General features: G+C 43.2%; 1 protein-coding gene across 1 annotated transcript in view; it reads left to right on the top strand.

Annotated features, from left to right (window-relative positions):
* The first annotated feature begins 3,033 nt into the window (after positions 1-3,033).
* Positions 3,034-22,952, top strand: part of LOC117745529 (A disintegrin and metalloproteinase with thrombospondin motifs 16) — a 46,183-nt gene continuing 26,264 nt past the window's right edge. The window contains exons 1-7 of the mRNA XM_034553920.1: positions 3,034-3,123; positions 3,376-3,466; positions 6,284-6,633; positions 15,832-16,213; positions 18,287-18,492; positions 20,232-20,315; positions 21,143-21,302. Of these exons, the coding sequence (XP_034409811.1) occupies positions 3,034-3,123; positions 3,376-3,466; positions 6,284-6,633; positions 15,832-16,213; positions 18,287-18,492; positions 20,232-20,315; positions 21,143-21,302 (1,363 nt within the window). The remainder of the gene's footprint in view (positions 3,124-3,375; positions 3,467-6,283; positions 6,634-15,831; positions 16,214-18,286; positions 18,493-20,231; positions 20,316-21,142; positions 21,303-22,952) is intronic.

The following is a 22,952-nucleotide window of genomic DNA, read 5'->3' as shown; positions in this document are numbered from 1 at the left end:
GAAAATTCAAGACCCACATTGTGAGTATTAAGAGAAAATAAAATAAAACAAATCCTCTTGAATCCAAGGCCTCTAGCTCGAAAATGAAATGCCAGAAAGGTATAGAGTGTAACTACATGGTCTATTTAAATAATCCTACACAGAAAACTCATGAGGAAATAGTTTGAGATTTTAAGAAAATACAATTATTTGCTTTCTTGCTGAGAGTTACATGTGAAGATCAATGCCACCATATTTGAATGGTAAATAGGAAGCTATTGCCAGCAGCCGGCTAATTTATCTTAACATAAAAACTGGAATCGGGGGTAATGTGAACATTACCTCTGCACACACTGATGTTAATAAAGTGAAAGTTGAAGTGGTTTTTAGTGGAGGCATGTTGTGGCGGAATCTTCAAATTGGCCATTTGGGTACATTTGGCAACCATTGGGCATTTTTCTCAGCTTAACGGTAAAACTGTTTTTAGTCACCCATTAAAAGATGAAAGAGAACAATTTGCTCTATTTGACCACCTGCAGTATCAATATGCATCTGTTAGATGGAGACATAGACTGTGTTTTCACATGGAAGACCGGATAAGGCAAATGAATACAGACGTTGGAATCGGCTCACGAATTACTCAAGAGACATTGGAGTTGCCGTTAACCGCACAGCAACGGTAAGACAGAGATTATGGTTGCAGCTGTATAAAGTGAAGTTCATGCTGAGTGCTGAGACCTACAGGCCACCAAAGTCCCAAACTCTCCAATCAGCTTCGTACATGTGCATTTGCTGAACAAATGTAAAGAAACTGACTCGCACAGAAATATTTTTTTTAGTTGCAGTGTGTGTCTGTGTTTGTGCATGTGTGTGTGTGTGTGTGTATTAATGCAAGAGGAGGGGTGATATAATTTCAGCAGCTGACACTGTAAAGATTTACCCGAGCCTCCAAACATATGGTAGGAATTGTCTCTATGATGGCATTTCATTGCTGATTAAATCCAGAACTGGCAAAAATCTGGAAGTCAGTGTTGTACATGTATCCGTTTTATAGGCTTAGAGCATAATACTCTCAGGATTATACTGTTCCAACTTTTACTTTTGCCCACTTCTTATCAGTGGGGAGTTGCATTTCAGGGAGGTTGGTCATTTTTGTTTGATACTGCAGCATTGTCTCAGTTATTCCCATCATGTCTTTCAAAACAAATGCTTCCTTTGTGTGTGACACTATCACTGATCTAACATAGCACGGAGCATTTGGAAGATGGATCAAACACCTCGCACGAACCCTCAGGACAGAGCGTCTTAGAGAAAGTCCCCACACTCAGTGTTATTTATCATAGAGCTCTTCTCTCATCACCCTCTCTCTGAAATGCTGAAACATGATAGTGGGGCTTTCTTTTCTTATCTCAAACTAAATGGGTATCGTTTAACCATGCTGGATTCCCAAAACCTTGTGGCTAAGACCCATAAGCTATTTAGCTGTTGATTACCAACGACATCATTGTTAAATTGTGAAAATGGTATGATGTTCAAATGTGCTATTTGCATGTGTTCAGCTTTTATACAATGTATTTGTTATAGCCCAAATTCACAAATCACAAATTGGCCTCCAAGGGCTTCACAATATGTGGATATACGACATCATCTGTCCCAGGACCCTCGCATTGGGTAAATTAAACCTTTACAAATCCATTGCACTTGTGGAACAGACCCTGTAGCATAAAAGGGGATTGGAACTTAACAGACCAGCTTGCTTACAATCACCTTTCACTAGGATCCAGATATTCTGACTTGGTGCCAAAACGATCACGCCGTAAACCCTCACACATTTATTTCTCCCCGCAGCACAGCAGAACGCTCATCTGGTTTTCTTTTGCGAGGATGAAATGCTCCAGCATATGAAACAAGCGCTCCCGATCCTTTGGCTTCCCACACTCTTTAAGCACTTCCATGAATGATTGCGGGGAGTTTATACACGTTGGCACGCTGCCTATCAGTGCAGCTGCGGAATACGGGAGAGATGGGAGAATGACGAGCGGATGAAACAGGGTCAAAGGTTAAATTTCAGGCCGTGGTCCGTCACAAATTACTGATTACCTGCTCCGGGGCGTAATCTCCACATCACGTTTGGGTTACAAAACCCAGACTACTGAATTCCAATAAATATTTTCATGCCGGCGTATACTTTGAAATGCCTCATCGATCGATACCTGATGTGGAACTACTCTTGTTATTACAGTCTCCTTACAGCGCATTGCAATTAGGCAAATTAATTTCCCTGCTACACTATGTCTGTTTTCTCCTCTCTTTTTTATTATCAGACGCTCACTCGGTTCCTTTCACAGAAATCGACCTGCAACCTGAGAGATGGACACAAACCCCATCTCTCAGCACAGGTGTCAAATGTGATTGGCTACAGGCTGTATTTACCACCACCCCCACCCCTACCTACCCAGTCCCCAAAACACACACACACACACACACACAGTACGCAGCAGCCTTGCCTTCAGTGCTCCCTCGACAGGCTCCCGGGGGGTGTGGGGAGCAACTCACATAGAAGTCTGCCGTTGCCAAGACGGGGACGCAGCCTATTTAAGACAATCACATGATTTCACTGGGAGTCAAAATGGTCCGCGGGGGTCACTGGGGAGAGAGAGAGAGGGAGCGGCAGAGAGAGCGCGTGTGTTGAAGAGAGGGAGGGAGAGAGAGAGAGAGAGAGAGAGAGAGAGAGAGAGAGAGATATACTTTGGATACTGGTCGGGCTGCATGAGTGGAAGAAAAGAAAATGACTTGCCCGGAGAGGAGACGTGTTGAGTCCGCATCGGAATACTGCGCTTAGAAAATGAGCGAAGACCAAAGTGGCGCAATAAGTCTGAAGAAGAAGAAGAAGAAGAAGTCTTCATGTGACACTCGTTGATGCTTCACTCACCCGCAGAGCTGCTTCGGCTGCAGTCGGACTTATTGGTCTCATCTATTTAAAAGCTCGTTGGTTGCCACGGCTCCGGTTGTATTTATTGTTGTTGTTGTTGTGCGTAAAGGTGATCCCCCGCGATGGCTTTCCTGCGGATCGGTGCAGAGCGGAGCACCTCGACGCGGCCGTCGCTCCTTTTTCACCTCTTTTGCTTTTTCACTCTGAGCCAAGTAAGTCAAGTTGCATTCATCCGCGCTGCCGCCTGCACGCACGCACACGCATGCAGGGCTCATAAAGTTGTCAACACTTCAAATGACAGAGAGGCCGAGTTATTTTTTTTTCTTCCCCACCCCCCCCCCCCTGATATTTTGCAAGATATAAGCCACGCGGACCGAGTCATGTCTGTGTGTGTGCGTGTGTGTGTGTGTGTGTGTGTGTGTGTGTGCGTGCGTGTGCGTGTGTGTGCGTCTCCTTCCTTGCAGAGCGTGCTTTTCAAGGATGCTGCTGACGGCGCTGAGTCTCACCAAGACGCGTCCGACCTGCTCCGATCCCTCAGTTTACCTCAACACACAGGTATGTCAAATGTCTTGTGTGTTTTTGTGTGTGTGTGTGTGTGTGTGTGTGTGTGTGTGTGTGTGTGTGTGTGTGTGTGTGTGCATTGTGATCCACCGGGTCAGGTTTTTGCTTTCCGGTACAATAAGATTAAAGTCCTCCACCGCATCCCTCCAACGTGCAAGCAGCATCAAACAGCGCTCACCTGCGCCGTGTGTTGCCTCTCTTCACCGCTGGGGGGCGACCTGCACCCTGACACGGAGCAATCAGCTGTCTGTTGCAACAGTGGAGCTTCAAATCTGGGTTCAATGCACCCCCCCCACCCCCCACCCCCAAAAAAAGGAGAACAGTTTGATTTGCAAGAGTAAATTTCACGAGTTACTCTAACAGGATTCTTGATTTGTGGAGCCCTAGAACAAAAAGCTAGTCATAGATAGTATACGTGACATTAATTTAGTTGCCGAATAGCACAATGGAAATGCCTCGCACATGTTGTTGCACACCAGAGTGGCTTCAAAGCCTCAATTGAGGCCTGCTAAAGCTGCTTTGTCAGATCAGCAATTAGTGCGAGCAGCGAGCGCAAGACATTCATCTGTTCTTTGTTTTGTGGATCCAACCCCATGTGGTGTGCTGAGTCAGCGACTGCTTTGGCTGTGCATTCTCCTTCAGATCCTTTGTTTTGTTGTTGTTGTTGTTTTTTGTTCCATGAAAAGCAGACATGTAAACAAATAAACATCAAAACTCCTCTCACATGTGGAGACGATCTGAAACGGAATTAAGGGGGAAGCCCTTTCTTCTACTTTGGATCGTCCCCACAGCCAGCACAACTATTGTTGAGTATCAATGTGTTTAACATCCATATGTCAGGGCATGTTCCTTCTTTTGTTGAGGTTAAAGCCAAAGCACCCATTGGTTGGACCTCCTATCAGTACTAATGGCACTCAGGAGCCACTAAACCAACAAAGAAGCCACCACAGGGTCTTGTCTCAGTCCATCAGACAATGTGTGTGTGTGTGTGTGTGTGTGTGTGTGTGTGTGTGTGTGCATGCTCCATTCCCGCAGACTCTGTGTTTGTATACTGTCAGGCATGGGTCACTGCAGCTGTTTTTTGTGAGTTAGGGCGGAACAAACACAGTTGACTAGGTGTTAATGTGTGTTGGGGGTAGGTGGACAAAACGCCAAAGATAGAGAGCACCGTTTTTTTCTGTTTTTTTTCGACCAAAGTGCTTCAGTGCCCGCGCAGAAGAATCTTGAGACTTGGAAGTGTGTGCGTTTGCTCTTCGCGGTCCTGTAACTCTCTGGGTACGCCTTATGCGTTGTAACACTTCAAGGGGTTTGGAGGTAGGCTACCCAAGCTAAAACGTAAGGCAGTCATGGCACTGCAAAGGTGCCTGAAATAAATGCATCCACTAATAAGCATGTGTCATGTTGTGGGCTAGGGGCTCCAAGTCTGCCTTTTAAGATGCACCAAATGACCAAAGTTCAAACCTCAGGCATGCACACTGCCAGTGATGACACACTGTCTGTCACCCTGAATGTTTTCTCCCACTGCCAAAACATGTCTGTCTCGGCGCTATATTTACTCATTATTTGGGCTTGCTAAAGCAGGTCACACTGTAACAGAGTCCGGCTCTTGTTGACTCTAAGCCCGAGGTTGCTGTTATTTCTGTGCACTTATAGCTGACAAAGTGACCACGTATCATTCTTCCCACGGCAAGAGCGAACGCATTACAACACCGTAACCAAATCGCTCCGTTCACTGTTTTATTTGTTTGCTTGGAGGTTACGTACGCACAGACCCAAAGTGTACCAAGCGCACAGTGTTTCAAGGTGTGTGTGATGGCTTACACCCCCCCCCCCCCCTCCCCCTTCCCCCCTCTGTTACCGATAAGATCTCACCACAGTAACAAAAGCGAGTGTCGAGTTTCTCCCAGCATCGGTTGAGCTGAAACTAATTCACGCTTTCAATAGATTCTATCGCATTTTGTAAAAAAAATTAAAAATAATTCATGATCTCCAAAACCCTCAAGACAAAGGGCGTAGCAGGTCAGCACATTCACACTCGGAGGATGGACAGGAGCGGCGTCTGCTGTCACGATTTCATCTGGAAAACCAATTTTGAATGCAGCTGAAGGAGTCAGCCACTCTTCTGATTTGACCCTTGGAGGAAAGCCATTGGACATTTAAGTGGTCTAGAAGGCCAGGGCTTGTGACCTGCCACCATCTCCCTTTATGACCTGCAGTTATTCAGCCCAAGCTGTAGTAAAAACTCTAGTAAAACACAAGGTCAAACATGATTCACTCTTCTGTTGGAATTGTCTGAAACCCTTCCTCTTCTTGTAACTCTGACTTGACCCTGCGAGCAAAAAAGTATATGAGGCAGGTCTAGGAAACTTTACAAATGGAAACGAGTGGAAGTTTTTATTTAGACGGTGATGCAACCAAGGTAGCAGCTGACACAGGATGCTCTTTATCACAGTGAATGGTTTTTGACAGATGAAATTAATTAAAGTGCTGACCACAAGGACAATGTGTTTACTTCCTGCCAAGTTGCATCTCCAAAATATAGTGAATGAAGTCATAGCTTTCTCTCGTCAATCTCTCTCCCTGTTTGAGCCCATAACATCTGTATGTATGAATTTAATATATCCCATTTCCAAAAAAAAATTCGATTTTTGCCTTTTAAAACGGTCTTCTTTCTCTCTTGGCCTGTTCTCATTGCGTTTCAATTCAGTGTTTTACTTTGCCCAAACTTTGCAAATAATCTTCTGTTTTTTGTATTTTTTTTCTCTCTCTCTCGTCCTCTCTCTCCCTGCCTTCCTTTATCTTTCCATCCAGAATATGAGATAGTGTCTCCCTTTGAGGTCAACCACGACGGTGTTTACGTCTCTCACGAAGTTGCCCACAACCAGCGCAGAAGGCGACGCCGATCCTTGGCCGGCTCATCACAAACCGACGGTGGCAGTGAGACGGTCCACTTCCGACTGAGTGGCTTGGGGCAGGACTTCCACATGGAGCTGAGGGAGGCCTCGGAGCGCCTGATTGCACCTGGCTTCACCGTCCAGGTCCTGGGAAAGAACGGCACAAAGAGCCTGAGGGCCTACCACCAGGACGACCTCTGCTTTTACCAGGGGTCGCTGAGGTCAAAGGTCAACTCCTCGGTGGCATTGTCCACATGCACGGGAATGGTGAGTCTGAACATGCATGAGTCGAGTTGCGGGAGGATTTGGATGGGTAGATGAGTCGAGTTTTGGGCTGGTGTGCGTGCGTCAGCGAAAAAAAAAAGACGTACAGGGTCGGTTCATTTGAAAGGTTTTTTTTTTTTTATTTGAAATTATGTTTGGCAGGATTTGGATTTATCTACCAAGTGAGCACTGTAATTGCGTCCACTGACCCAAAATAAATAGTCAGCCTCGGAGCCAAATGTACAAAGTAGGAAAGGAAGAGAAAAACACCTGATTACACCCAGTCAGGGAATCTAGATTAACCCTTTCATTGAAAGCCACTCTGACACATACACAGTCACCATGCAGTCCTTTCAGTGTGTTACCGTGAAACTGCCTTTCACGCAGCACTTGAGTCTGCTCAGAAAAATCGGTTTGCACTTGATTGAAATTTACGTTAAAAGCCCACTGGCCGAGGTGCCGGTCATGCACAGAGGTTTCTACCTTCTGCCTGCCGTGCATCATTAATCTTAGCTCATTCTGTGTATATTGCATGTTTTACCTAAATCAGGTAATGAAATACAAATGAATTAAAAAGTCATGTCTGTGAACACTGCAAAATCATTGGTCAGTGAGCCAAGAAACTCCCCAGAACACTATCCCTGCCTAACGTGCCCAAAGCAATGTTTGATCAGCTCGGTATTTTTATTAGGCTCGCTCTCAACTCACGGAGCAATAATGTTTGCAGATCTAACGGCTGGCACCATTAAGGAGGCAACTGACTGAGTGCAAATAGCCAAACACAGGAGATCGAAACTGTAATTGCTCTAATAGGGAGAGGTGGCGTGCGACTTGGGAGCCAGCTTACCTGTTAGCCGTGTTCGTATAGGGTGTTATAAAGCTACACAACTAATACGCTGATATTCCAAATTGGAGTTGAGATGATCATTTCACAACAGATGCACATGGGGCGTTTGTGTGGTGTTCAAAAGTTATTTTATTTTAGTTGCAACCATGTTTTCATGTCATGCATCCAACTCGTCTCAGATACAAGTTATTGATATGATATGTTGGCTGATACAACTAAATGTACAAATGCTAACTTGTACACCCAGACTTGTGTGTGTGCTCGCTAGAATTCCAGTTCTTGCCTTGGTGGTCCTCCTCTTCTATAAAAGAAACATTATTGTGAGAAGGACATTAAGTAAGCCGAAGTGAAGCAGTTCCAGCCCAGTGAGACCACACTAGCCCTCTTAGCAGCCCAGACTAGAGAACAAAGCGATTTATGAGTACACACTAATCCTTTCAGTCTTGGAGTCACGTACACATGTATTCATTTATAACCAAACAATCACTGGAAACAGCATACAGCAACCGGGAAGCAAGAAGACACACTCCTGTAATGTTACTTTTTTTTTGCACTTAAATGTGAGTGCAATCTCGCATTTGATGGATTGAAGAAGTCTTGAGAACATTCAAACTTGTGGATATGTAAGCTTTGCATCTGGAGGAACTTGTTACAGCATTATGAAATATTCTTTCAAATGTTCCATCTTTTCGCAGTTTTATCCAAACACATGTTTTAAAAACTAGTATGACCTCTGTCACTGCAGCAACGCTTTTCAGTGTTTTTAAATATGATAAATTACTGGCCTGTCTTTGATGGTTTGCCTTTTATATTTTAATTTTAGAGGTCTGAGAATGGCCCTCTGACAGAGGATGGCATATCTCCTGGGATCCTTCTTCTGTGTGTGTGTGTGTGTGTGTGTGTGTGTGTGTGTGTGTGTGTGTGTGTGTGTGTGTGTGTGTGTGTGTGTTCAGACCAGATCCCAATAAAAGATTCAGCCAAAAGGTCCGGGGTTGCACGGACTGTAAATGTGGTTCTCACGACTCAGTCTGGTTAGGATGGACCGGGTCAATGCATCAAAGACAGTTTCCATTTTTTTTTCAAACAAAAGTTTCTTCCCAAAACACATTCAAAACATGAATACTAGAATGCTCCATATTTTATGATTTTTTTTTTTACACTCATATCTTTCTCATCGTTTTATCATTGATTAAGTATAGGACTTGAACTCATAGCCTCGCTATGCGTTGAAAAGGGTTACTATAATTATCTGATTAAAACTAACAGATTCCCTCTGCCACCTGTGCGCTCGTAGGAGGCCGTGCACTTTGGTCAAAGTTCCTATTTGGCAGGAGGCAGGTAAATATTGACCGTAGGCACTCGGATCAATAACTGCATCAACTGCAGCGGGATACTGCTGAGATGAGATCATTCCATCACCCTCATTAGCGCCGTCAATGTCTGAAATATTTTACTTACCAAGGCAATTGTGTCAGAACAGGACCCTGACCTAGAAATCACATCTAGCATATTCTAAATGGACAGCTCCTTTCAGTGTAAAACATGTTGTTTATCCCAGTAGCCCAAATATGGAAGAGATGTGAAGTTTGCTCTTTAGTGTCCAAATTCATCAGGAACATCTCGTTTCTTTTTGTTAACATACGTCACTGTGTTTACGTATGCAGCATGGATTGTTTGTTGAGCGTGCGTGTGTTGTAATAAGTCTCTTTTAATCAAAGAGGGAAAGTACTCCTTTCGATATATATATATATATATATATATATATATATATATATATATATTGATGTTGCTATTTCATTCGCGAAGATAGCTCGCACTCAGTAAGATATTGTAAACTCACATTTCTCAGCCTCGCTTTAATTGCATTGGTTGTTGTAAATAATGGATGCTTTTAATATTGAAAAATTGCTTTTTTTCTTATTTTGTATGTGTTTGACTCAAACACACTCTGTCTGTATGTGTCCTTGGGCTTGCCAGTTCAGGCAGAGATAGAAAAAGAAAGAAAGACAGAGAGAGAGAGAAGGATACAAGATGTAGCGTCAAGCTGCATGTGGGCCACGAGAGTCATTGTTCCCCCCTGGTATTTTGAAGTGCTGAAAACCCCCTTGTAAGGAGTGTTACGTTGTAAAGCTTATGCATAAATTGCCATTTCAACTCCTCTGGCAGCCCATTTAGTGGTTTGCCCCGCTTTGATGACAGTAGGGATTTCAACCATAAAATTCTTGTACTTACAAGCAAGGAATTGGTGGAATAAAAGAAGCAGGCCAATCCAACGACTCTGTTCAAGTGCCAACTGGTTCGAGACTCTGCACAGTGACACACATGTGGAAGGGGAGACCATAAAGCTGGGTCCCTCTCCGTGTCGACTTTATGCGGCGGCATAATCCTCTTTAGTCTGACTCTTTTATAGGAGTGAGGCAGTTGAGGGGTGAGCGTGGCATGCAGGCATTGTTCTTTTTTTCTTCTTCTTTTCTTCAATACATGACATCTTGTGTGATTTTGGTCCAGACTGAAATAGCCCAACGTCTATTGAAGTGTTTTGCACAAACGCTAGTACAGATATTCCCAGTGGCCAGAATAATTCAATTCAATTCAATTCAGTTTATTTTGTATAGCCCAATATCACAAATTACAAATTTGCCTCAGAGGGCTTTACAATCTGTACACATACGACATCCCTGTCCCAGGACCTCACATCGGATCAGGAAAAACTCCCCAAAAATAACCTTTGACAGGGAAAAAAGGGAAGAAACCTTCAGGAGAGCAACAGAGGAGGATCCCTCTCCCCGGATGGACAGAAGCAATAGATGTCATGTGTACAGAATGAACAGCATTTACAAAGTTACATAAACACATTACATGAATATGACAATGTATGAATGAATGAAGTCTTCTGACTTGGGTGATCCCGTTACTTCACAGTTAGCGCAGTCACTGGGTCAGAACTTCAATTTGCCTCACACTTGCAGACATTCCCATTAGCCTAAACGTTGTGTTCCGTGCTAATTGGCACATATTAGCACGCTAACACATTTAGCGAAGACATCGACGTGTGTGTATGTCATTGTGAGTGTGTGGCATGCTGATGTTAGCATTAGCTCAGAACACCACTAACATGTCTGCTTACTTCTGTAAATATTATGACTACATGTACTGCATACTTCATATTGAGCTTCACATACATCAGTATATGGCTGTCTAATAGAACACCTTTCTTTTGTACCAAAGGGAAATGCTCAGCGTCCTCCCACTACACATCACCTGGAGGTCATGTGTTTTCCTCTTGTAAAAGGTCAGGTGTGTTTCTCGCCTCGGGCCTAGTAGTAGTCATAATAATAGAATGTTGTGCACCCGTCCCACCTCTGGGATTTCCAAGAATCTATGAAGGATGGTCTATTGATGTGATGATGCTTTGAAAAGCAGTCAGTGTGGTCTTTGTTTTTTCTTTCTTTTTTTTTTGCGATAATCAACTTTCTATTCACACAATAAGTGTTTAATTTGCTCACGTCACTATGGTTTTGTCAGTCATATAAAGTACTGAGTCATATGCGTATGTCTCAGTGGCTGGGATTAAGTCACTTTAGAGCATCAGTTTTTTCCTAATTGATATAAACCCAGTTGGTGTAATGGGTTCTGGGCGGCTAGCCAACAGATGACTAAGTACAACGTGAAGTGAAATCGTTAATTGATTAAGAAATAGTGTCTGTTGTTGAAGTACAATGTCAGCGTATCGTTTCCAGTTGTCCAATAAGCCCTCGCAACATCGTGCCAAGGTCTGAATGTGCCATCAACTGCTCGAAATGTTGCCGTCACGGAAACTGTTTGCATGCACCAAAAGTTGAAAAGAAAAGTAAGGTTGTTTGGAAAATCAGCTTTTGAAGAATGGATTGGAGGCGGCAACTTCCTGTGTTGTGTTTTAGTGTTTTGGTTACAATGCTACAAAACTATGGGTTGTTTAAATGCAGTAAATCTGATCCGTATTATTCGTTTCTGCGCTAAAGTCGCCGCACTATCAGACAGACTGTACTTCTCCTGTAATTGGACAGGAATAAAAATCCAGCTTTCACCAAAAAATGTTGTAATAAATATGAGCTTGAAGTAAGTATAGCAGTACGGGATTAGTCTCTTTTGGTCTCCATTAAGAGGAGCAACTAAAAGAGAGGAATAACCATATACTCACTGTCAGGTGCACCTTGTAATGCACTGAATGTGCCCCCCCACACACACACACACACACACACCCCCAGTTCCGTTTTCCTACCCAGCCCTCCTTTCCTGTCACTGCTTGTCTGGATGCGTCTGACTCCAAAGGGTCCAGCTGTTTACGCCCTCCCAAGTAGTGTTTCAGCATTTTTATGACTGCTATTTCCACCTCGTAGAGCGAACTGTGTAATCTGATGACTTTGGTTATTTAGGAAAAGGCATCATAGTGACTTGCATAGACACACACAGGAAGTAGCGGACGCATGTGTGTTCACGGGCTTAAGTTTAAAGACTGCAGAGTTTACAAGCTGAAGACATCATAAAAAGATTATCTGTAGGGTTTGTTGGCTGTTACGCTTTGGAAGACATGCTGCTTGTTTTAAGGCAAAAAAAAACATTTTTAATTCATTTACAAACAGTATTCTGCTATTACATATGGTTTTCTGTACAATTGTTGGTCTGATTTCTGTCTATAAAGCTGGTTCTGCACACTAGATATAACATGTTCATCCTTTAGAAGAACACAGAACCTACCAGCACATGTTCAATAATACAATACAAACATCTGGGTTGAATATCGGAAGCACAGGATAAAAGCACAAAAAATAATATAACAATAAGGGGCATTGATCTAACTTGAGGGGAAAACGTCCCGCCCAGTAAGTGTGACAGCAGATGTAGATGAGAGGAAACAAGAGGGTGTGTGGAGACACGTGCATCTTGTTATGATGGAGCCTCAAAACACGAGGCATACCAGTAGCACATCACTGAGCATGTAAGCCAGCATTTGAGGTTGTTTGAAACTCATTTAAAGTTGTATAGAAACGGACAGTTGTCCGAGGATCTACTCCGATTTCATAACGCAAAGTAGTACATCTTTATGTACAGTATGTACAGTTTGGCAGTAAGTGGTTGAAAATTAGCTTCCACGACATTCTCAATAAATCCCTTATTTTGATGAGGAGGGAAACCCTGCATTTGGAGCATCACCGTGGCCCCCTTGAAGATCTCCCGAGTCAGCGAATCTGTTTTGCAACCAAACCACGACGAAGAAATTAAATATTCCAAAACTTGCAAAATGCATGCGGTGCTGAAAGAGAAGCGACAGATGTGGCAATCAGAGCGTGAATGTTGTCACCATAAAGGTTCGGTCATAGCTATCGTGACAATTCATGGCCCGTTGACATGGCCCAATTGGAGTAGTGACAAAAAGGCTTTGGCTGAGGCTGCAGACCTTTTTTTTTTGAAACCACATACATCTGCATGATTCTACTCTGATGGTTTATGCCCGATACTCTGAATAGTTAAGAAATGTCGGTTGAAAAAAATGGAAATAAGCCTCCTGTAAGTAATACAGCTTCTGCACATATCTTCACAGTGAATACACGGTTCCTCTTGAGACTGAATGTCAGCCAGATTACCGTGTGAACTGCAGCCTACTCTTTGATTAAAATCAGATCCTGGCAGTCCAGTCCATAGGCTGCAGGTGTAAGTCCTATGTTTGTCTCTCTCCATCATGGATTTTCCTCTTCTTCGTCTGTCCCAGCTCATTATACTGCTATCGGAGTGAGCCGACCAAAAAACAACCTTTCATTCTCCTCCTCCGATACCTTCACTTCTTTAATGTTAGAATCAAGATACAAAAATCACCAGAAACATTTTCACTTCACTATCACATGGCACCCATTTTCCTCAGAGAGCTGCCTCAGCTCCGCACTAATGCCCCCGATGCTCAACCCCCCCCCCCCCCCCCCACAATGCACCCACCCAGGCATGTGAAATGTTCAAGGTTGACAGCAGTTTGTGTCAGAAGCCCTCACTGTGCCTTGGAACCAAATGATGACAATCGCCTGTGATTATCGTGGAAGGTGGTAAGGCATTAGCAAGTCTCTCTCTCTTCTCTGGGTCTCTTTTTTCAAAAAAATGTAGCCCGCACCCTCTTCTTTGTTACTCCCCAAAAGAAAACTGGAGCGTATATCAGGGTAATTTGTTTCATCGAATCGGTTGCAACACATCGTCTAGCCGAAAACCACAGCTGCACATATTGTTTGTTTTTTAACACAGTGTAGACAAACATGCACATTGTCTGAGACTTGAGGACTTCACTGTGAAGATGCATTGTTTTGGGTTTTTTAAGGGGCCTAAACGATTGTATTCATTTCAATAACTACTGGGTAAAGAAGTGTGTTTCCGGCCGTAAATATGTCTCCAAATCTATTTCTGCGTTGCTGTTTGGGGTTATCATTTGTCTGTCAAATACCATGTTTCTGTACGGTGGGAAATGATCATTATCATGTAAACATCTGTAAACAACAACTGCTCTCCTCTTAGTAGTAAGGGCATACAAGTTAACAGTGGGATTTGAGAAGGCGCTCCCTGCTAAGTAGCCAACATTTGACAATAAACTGATATGACATTCTTGGACTTTAGGAGTCAAACAGATGCATGCATACTGTTAAAAGGTCTTTGTTTTCTTTTTTCTTGCTGTTAGATTAATCAAAGATGGGCCACGACAATTCTTTTACAACATTTGAGCGACTAAGCCAAATTGGCTGCTGTAGAATCAATAATATCATATTTATAAGATAAATGTGTGATAACTCTCTGTTGCCACGTTACGTGATGAGAGCTGTGAACTCCACAGTCGTTGCCGTCGCAGCTCACACATCTGTGTTGGCTTGTATTTACAGAGTTCCTTATTTTAAACCTCGGCGCTGAATACTGTTGCAGCGTTTTCCAAAGGACTCGGTTCCACCGGTCTCCTGATCCGCAGTTGAAAGGCTGCGGTAGTAAGCGATGACGGAGTGGGGGAAAAAATCAGTTGTAGCAACATCAAACGCATCACCGATAGAGGTCTGCTTCTGCCAGATTGGCTGATAAAATGCAACACGAGACACTCCCACTCGAATGCACACACAGGTGTGCACAAATGTGTCCATTCACACGGACAGACATCTAGTCGCACAGAGATAATCTCTGTCTTCACAGCTTCCACACTCACCAATTTCTGTCCCGCGTACACACACACACGTCCCCTTTGTACTGTGTTGATACAGGCATGCACACACACACATATGCGTACGCGCTGACCCTGGGGTCGAGACGCAGCCCTCGCGACCGCCACCGTGTCAGCCGAGGACCTCGCACTGCATTCCCAGTGAAAAACAAAAAAAACAACCGTAGTCAATTAAACGTATTTTAGTGGAACTACTATTTCTGCCAAGAACAGTTGCAGCCCAAACACCCCGGTGCCAGTAGACTGTCAACACAGATGTGGTGTGGAGAGACCGAGAGAGACAAAGACAGGCAGAGGAAAAGTATCTGTCTCCTTCCCAGAGAGACAAAGACAGACTGAGATAGAGATAGAGAGAGAATAAGGATGAGAAGTATTAATTACACCTAAGAGTGTACTTTTTTTACATTTTTTTAAAGATTTTATATTCAGATGTTTTTTGTTTGCTCGTTTTCTAATTCATGTGCATACCAAAGTAATGAATAGAGTATGTATGGAGTAAGTAAGGAATGCCCAGACTTTGAGAACTGAGAGCGTTAACATTGTTTACAGGAGAGATGCCACCTCCTTTCATCCTCACATCGGCTCCTTTGTTTGAAACTCTTTCGATCTGGCCGAGTCTTATTTAGATTTCGCCGAAAGATAAAGTCTGAAGCCAAACAGCAAAACAGATGTTGAACATGAAGAAACACGGCCAGTAATTGAGCCTCAATTTAGGGAGGGGAGGGGTATGGGGGGGGGGGGGGTCAGGTTCGTAGTGACCCCAGAGTAAAATCTTGACTAATTGCTGACAGAGACAGATTGGAAAGCTAAGCGGATAGCTGGTGAAGGGTATTATTCTGTTTATTGGTAATAATACGACTGCGGCCCCATGGGCTACTTTTTGAGTGGAGCAGAATGTGTCAGCTGTCGAGGTTTTGGACACGAGACACGGTAACAATTATACACTCGTCAAGTCACTTTTTTATATTTTAGCTACTTGAATTAAGGCTGAGAAAGTAAGTATAAAAAGTCAAACATATATATTTTTGCAAAATAGAGCATATTTTTGGAAAATAGAGCATATTGTTGCCCAGGCTAAATAGATCCTAAGGAGCCGTCACTGTAAAGCTAACAGGACTTTCTGTTTTGCCTCTAGTCAGGTTTGATCAGAACACAGGAAGCAGACTATTTCCTGAGACCCGTGTCCCACCGCTTGGCCCAGAGAGGAAACTTCACAGCACCCTCCAGCCACCAGCCACACATCCTCTACAAGAGCGAGAGGGACTCCCGTGCAGAGCCGAGAGGTCACGACCCCCGGGTGCTTCGGAAGAGATCCCCGGATTCGACTCATCGCGAGTCGCACCGACACTTTGTCACCAAGAGGTCCACCGACTCACGGGCAGACGCCACCGCCTACGGCGCGGCGCGGGAAGATCAACGGGCCGACGTCGGTCACGCGGACCAGATGGAGCGCCGTGACGATGACCACAAACACGGGGAGAAGCAGAGGCAACACTTCTGCGGGAGACGGAAGAAATGTATGTAAGGGCAATTTCTCATTCTAATCCACGTGTGGCATGCAGTGTTATTATAAACTGCACTTTCATATATCACTCTCATATTCATGGTGAGATGCATTAAAGTCCTGCAACTGCTTCCCATGCATATATATATATATATATATATATATATATATATATATCAAGTAAACAGGGAGACAAAGCGTTGTACAAATGTCTTTACTTTTCTATTTACGTTCTACAAATCAAAGTATGCACTTAGGACGTGGAGATAAGTCAAATGAGAAACATTGCATTCCTTTCTGCACTGATGTCTTTTTATATGTTTCAACAAGTCAATACGATTGTATAATGAGGTTAATCACACTCACCCTTATTCTCCCACCTAAGGGATAATTGCCTGTGGATATTGTTTTTACTTGAACTCTTGAACCTAGATTATGTGACATATTTTCTTCTGGAAAAAAAAAAAAACCCTCATGTAGTCAGTTTGCCCTTTCCAATCCTTCGAATCAAAATGGTTAACCTAAGAATGCTCCCACCTCGACATATGTCTCACGTTGCACTTTTTAGGCACTGTAATAATAATATTCTTTACTTTCCAGATATAACTAAATTAGTGGTTTGAACTCCAAAAAAAATGAAGCCACATTTTAAAGAAGTATCACACATCACTTGCAGAACCATAGAGAAAAGGGAAAAAAGATTGACATGTGATAATCATTGTATTTGTTCGCAGATGGTGTGAGTGAAACACGCCAGCATTAATTATCAAACATTTAGTTATTGCTTCATACATTCAATAGCACAGTGTTCATGTAGTAAAAACAACACATGGTGCATCATTTTGCAGCACAAGACTAGAACTTAACACATCATTAACCCCCGCTGTGATCAATACAAAGAACAAGATGTGCGTTTCTACTGACTTATGAAGCTCCATTATTAATCCATGCAGCCTTTTTTTGTTTTTCTTTCTTTTCTTTTTTTTTGGAACCGACAGCATGTTTTACTAATCAGTCTAACTGAGCTAACCTTTGAACCCAATGCTAAATCAACATGTTTGGGAACATTTCCTTGAAAAAGAAACTGTCTGCGGAGGTTCCGACTAGTTTTTTTTTTTTTCTTCGTTTGAAGAATATTATCGCAATCTATATTGACATTTGTGACGTGACCCGTGAAAGGTCAAGGGAAAATGTTTCATATTCACTTTACACGGCGACAAAATATTTGCTCTCAAGGAATTACCGCGAGATCAGTTAACATTGCTGAGGTCACCGGGGTCATTTGAACGAGAGCAGGCGGGGTGTTTTGGACTGGTACCACCGCCGTTACCCTGCAGAACCCCAGCTGTCGGTTCCCTGGGAAAACACAAAGATGTTTACATTCCCAGAGCATGACATCACTGAACACCTGTGCCATGTTTGAGTCAAAAAGGCACATTGGTGGCTCACCTGCTGTCCGCCTATATAAACAAACCTTCCAGCCTTTATAGTTTATCGCAGCCAGGCAAGTGAAGGTTTTGATGACCCGGAAACGGAGAGGGGAAGATGATGGAGGCGATAATGCTGCTTTAGTTTTAGGCCGAGCTTATCTTTGACTTGTGTGTACTGTTGAGAAGTGAGGATGGATGTTAGACGGGTCTCCAAAAGGTGACCCGGCTTTCAAAAGGAGAGTCAAAAACAAGGGCAGGGCTGGGCATTTGATGGCAAGATTAGGTGTGTGTTTATCCAAGTCACACGTTCACTTATCAAAGCGCCGATACGTTTTCACAATAAGCTTGTATTGTGAATTCATCGCGGTTTACGTCATCTTTTTGTCCCTGCTTACGATATCTGTAAAACATTAACGATGGACATGTCATATTGCAAAACATATAATCAGCTGTTGGAATGAAGGCAATGGGTGTCATAACCGCCATTGACTTGTTTATTGCATTCATCAATCACTATAACAGTGTGATCCTCGTCATGTGGACTCTGCAGCCACAGTGTGCTCCACTCACTTTGTTTTGCACTTTCGTTGGCTTCAAAGCGGTTAATTGGTTCACTCCCCCGCTTTTTCTGCAACCCCGTTTTTTTCTATATTCAGACATGCCCAAACCTCCAGAAGAGGACGCCTTCATCCTCCCAGACGAGTACAAGTTCATCATCCCGAGGAACAAAAGAGCGGCGCCGATGAAGAACCAGGCCAATCAGAAGCTCAACGTGGAGACGCTGGTGGTGGTGGACAGACGGATGATGGACAACCACGGTCACGAGAACATTACCACTTATGTTCTTACTGTGCTTAATATGGTGAGCGAATCCTACTCATAGGAGCCCAAAGAAAAGGTGTGATACGTTGTGTGAAGTACCAATGAGCAAATGTTAGCATGCAAATACCCTGGACTCAGAACATGGTAAACATTAAACCTACTAAACATCAGCGTGTTAACATTGTCATTTTGAGCATTGTAGCATTCTGATGTTAGCGTTTAGCTCGTTACAGTCTCACAGAGCTGGTGGCATGGCCGAATCAGTCTAGAGAATCTAGGAAGAGCTAGGAAGAGAATCTTGCAATACATCAACATATATGAAGTGAAGTGGATTTAGAGGGTAAAAAAGTCTATCAGTTAGCGGCGATTTATTTCCTGTCGTCACAGGAAGTTTTGCCACACTTTGTCACAAAATTGTCACGATGAAGCACGTAAAGGTCCAACATCAGCAGAGGTTGATTTGGAAACCACGGATAAATGAATTTTGCCATAGCTTAAGGTTTAGTGACTTGACACCCGTGTCTTCCATTCTCACTTATCAGACAGAGCACATCTAAAAACATGAAACTGATATCCGGGTGAGATCATTGCCGCGACGCTCACAGCGTCCGCCCCGTCCCTCTCAGCTGGATCCGCAAGCAAATTCCGTCATGGTCGTTTTGCTACTTAATGACTGACTGACAAATCCAAAGATAATCCGTCTATTTTGAAAACATCGTTCCCTCTCTAGTAGAAATCCAAGCAGTCGCAGCCCGCCTCAGAGGAGTCACCTAAATGCAGTATGGAGTTTCACAGAAAACACCCAACCCCCAACCCCAGCTGCCAGCTCTCATGGGTCTCTAAAGGGTTATTTAATAATCTGATATGCCGTCCCAGCATTTGCGTATATTTCTGTTTTCTTCGCAGCAGAGTGGAAAGACACTTCAACGGCGTTAATTACAATATTTTTTTATACACGCTGCACATTATGTAGCACTAAACACCAACGCTTTATGGAAACTGGTGATTGTTTCTGCTGTAAAGGAGTGAAGACACAGGGATTCACTGTGTCTGTTGAGTTTTGCAAATCTGGAGCGCTGTCTAACAATGATGCTCCAGGAGACCTTAGTTGAAGTAGTGGTTTTGATTGCCTCTTTGACCTCTGTATTAAGCTTGCATTTGGTAACAAACCACAGCCATGTGTCTTCTCCTAAGTCAGTGCAGAGGGAGACCAAACATCAGGAACGAATGAGAGTGTTCCTGAGTAGCGGGGGCTTAGTGAGTGGCACCTGAGGTATTTAAAAGGCCCGAGAGAAAGACAGAGCGAACAAGAGCATCAGATCAGGAGTCCACTTTCAAATCCCAGAGTGTTGTGATTGATGGTCAGATATTTGTGTTTGAGTGCTAGAAGCTGAATTAAGAACAGCACTTGTGGCTGTCATACCTCAGCGATGCTATCAAAAAGGGTTTGAGGATTATGTCTACATGAATGTCAAGGTATGTTGTCTCATACACTTGACACAGACCTTATTGTCTACAAAAACGTTTAGATCCTGAGTATAACACTATCGAATCAAGACTTAATTGTAGAGTTGGTAAGCTTGACCCAACTCTCTGAAAATACATGTTCAAAAGTCACATATGCTCACCTCCCCCACTCAACACTGCATTAGGTTTAACTGGATAAAAGTGCCCGTGTCTTTTAGCCAAAACCGATAAGACAATTGTAGACAGATGAAATGCATTTTTTGTAAACAAAAGTGTTAATAACATGTGGTAATGTCTGTTTGTGTGCCCTAGGTCTCCAGTCTCTTCAAAGACGGTACAATAGGGGGGAACATCAACATAGTGATAGTCGGCCTTGTGCTTCTAGATGAAGAGCAGGTGAGCATCTCAAAGCCTGTCAGTACTGTCAGGTGAAAACCCAAGTATGTCAAAAGATCATCCAGATACTCAAACAGATACACCGTGACTGCATTTTAATTGGGTTTGTGTGGTTGAAAGTTTAGACAATTACCTTTGCATTCATACTGTTAAAGGGACTTCAAGAGCGCAGAGAACAGATCATGTGTTTGTTTGTTTGTCTCTATGCCTGAAGGTCTTTTAGGTCTCCCGGGGATTGACAATTACAGTGGTTAATTATAGGGTGTACATTTCCTTGGATCTTCGCCAGATTTAGGAGGGATATTATCTTAGAGTGCGGGAGAATGAAGGATACTTTTAAGAAAAAGAGGGAGAGGGAAACAGGTGGGGGCACTGTCAGCAAAAAGAGTCAAGCGGGCCGAGGTGAACGGCTTCTGGTTTCCATCCACCTGTGATGTTAATAGATTTTAATGGTCTTTTAAGAGGCAATTGTCTGCAGGAAGCATGCCAAAAATGTCAAAAATGTCCCAGACGTTCGTCTTCCGAGTCGAAACACCCAGACGATCAGTGTCCCGCCTCTCTCATCTTCATATTGTCTTTGTCATACAAATGTCTCAAGATCTTGGTAATTTGAATGTGAAGAAAAGGCAAAGATCTGGTGAAAAGATTAGCAATAAATGTATCCGCATTGCCTTCCCGTCTTCTATCTATGTGACGAGGTGGTCAACGCAGGGGGAAGGGGGAGAAAGGGTAATGGCATTCATTTGACCACTTTGGGCTCACAGCTTCCTCCCATGAAGACAACACTGACTCTCTTTCTTCCTCCTTTTATCGGCTTCATCTCACAGGACGGTTTGGTGATCAACCACCATGCGGACCACACGCTGAACAGCTTCTGCCACTGGCAGTCCACACTGGGAGGCAGAGAGGGCCGGCACCACGACCACGCCATCCTGCTCACGGGACTCGACATCTGCTCTTGGAAGAATGAACCCTGTGACACTCTTGGTAGGCCGCATCCTCAACGTTAAGATCAGTTACAAAATGCCTGAAAGTGTCATTTAAACAATATAAATAGCAATCAAAAGGTACAAGAAAAAGTATAGTTGTTTTTTTGACACACTTAAGCCACCCTGTCTTAAGTCACATAAATGCTGTCTGGCCATATATTTGTTGTTTCTAGCTCTTGATAAACAAATACGGTATTCTCTCTTGCTGTCTTCCTCTGGGAAGGTGCGCCTGTCCGTCACGCGATGTGACCCAGGGTCATATCAGCCAAACCAGATGTTAAAAATTCCACAGTTTTTCACACTGTATTAGTGTAAAAAAAAATCATCTAAGTTTAACAGCAGATGAAAAGGAAAGTTATTACTATGAGCATAACACGCATTATCAAATCCAAAGGTGCAACTTCAGAGCAATATAAGAAAAAAGACACGTACTAATCGTGTTTTCACTGAATTCACCGAGCATTCAGAAAGTGCTTTTTTTGTTGTTGCTATTATCTGTACAGACCAAGCTTACTTTAAACACAGTTAACGTGAGTGTGACCCAGCTAACACACTAACAACAGCTTGTTTGTGGTAATGACCATGCAAACACATTGTTGTCTTCCCCACTGTGAGAAAAAACGTCCATTGTGTGTCCCAGAGACACACAATGTTCTCAAACACACACACACACGCGTACAAGAAAACACACATTCCCTTCAAACCCCAGAGTTAAGTTTTGACTTCAAAGTGTTGAGGCTAGCATTAGCCCTAATCGTTGCTATGAAAGCCCAGTTCAAAGGTCTGTGTGTGTCTCTGTGTGCTTGCGGTCAAACAAAGTTAGAGTTAGCTCTTACTAATTCCCAAACGTTACAAGGCAAAATGACCATGGGAGCTACCAGTCAGTATATATAACACAGTGCATTTGCATTATTGTTACAGCCCAATCTCTCAATGCTTTCCTCCATATTTCAAAACCAGCATACGATATCAATGATCTACCTCTTTCCCCACAAAAAAAGGGAACTAAAGGGCAGTTCTCACACTCAATCTGTCTGCTTGTGGTTAATATCATTATTCACATTAGCAATGTACATGAGAACATTACTTTAGGGGGTTTGTGGTCTATGGCGAATGACTTAGAGCCGTAAAATAACAAAACACCAGGCTAAATTCTCCCTGAGACACCGAGACAGAAACATTAACAGATGCCCCCCTGGGTATTATCCTTTTTGATTCAGAGCCAGGGGGGCTCAATGTGTGTGTGTGTGTGTGTAGGTGTGTGTGTGTGTGTGTGACAGAAGAAGAATGGACAGAGAGAGGCATAAAGGAAGCTGAATAGTAAAAGGGAGTTTAATAAAGAATGAGAGACGTGAGAAAGAAGTGAAGACAGATAAAGGATGTTTTAAGGTGGCAGGGGATCTAGGAATGTTTCCATGGAGTCCCATAATTTAACATATGGAGGGGTTTTAACCCATTTCCGGTGTGTTTGATCTTTTCTTATTCATGTAATCTAAGTCTGTGGTGAGTTTTGTGCTTTCCATCTGATAGAATCCTGTCGGGAGTTTAAAAAGTCCACTTTTTGTTTTGGTACAAGTAAACACAGCTTGACAGCGGTTATTATAATCAATCAATTACAGTTTATGTTGGAACCAAGAGAGTTGCCGTT

Source organism: Cyclopterus lumpus, chromosome 16, assembly GCF_009769545.1.
Source record: "Cyclopterus lumpus isolate fCycLum1 chromosome 16, fCycLum1.pri, whole genome shotgun sequence".
NCBI lineage: Eukaryota > Metazoa > Chordata > Actinopteri > Perciformes > Cyclopteridae > Cyclopterus > Cyclopterus lumpus.
The sequence above is the reverse complement of the archived record's forward strand: the minus strand, read 5'-3'. Positions and strand labels throughout refer to the sequence as shown.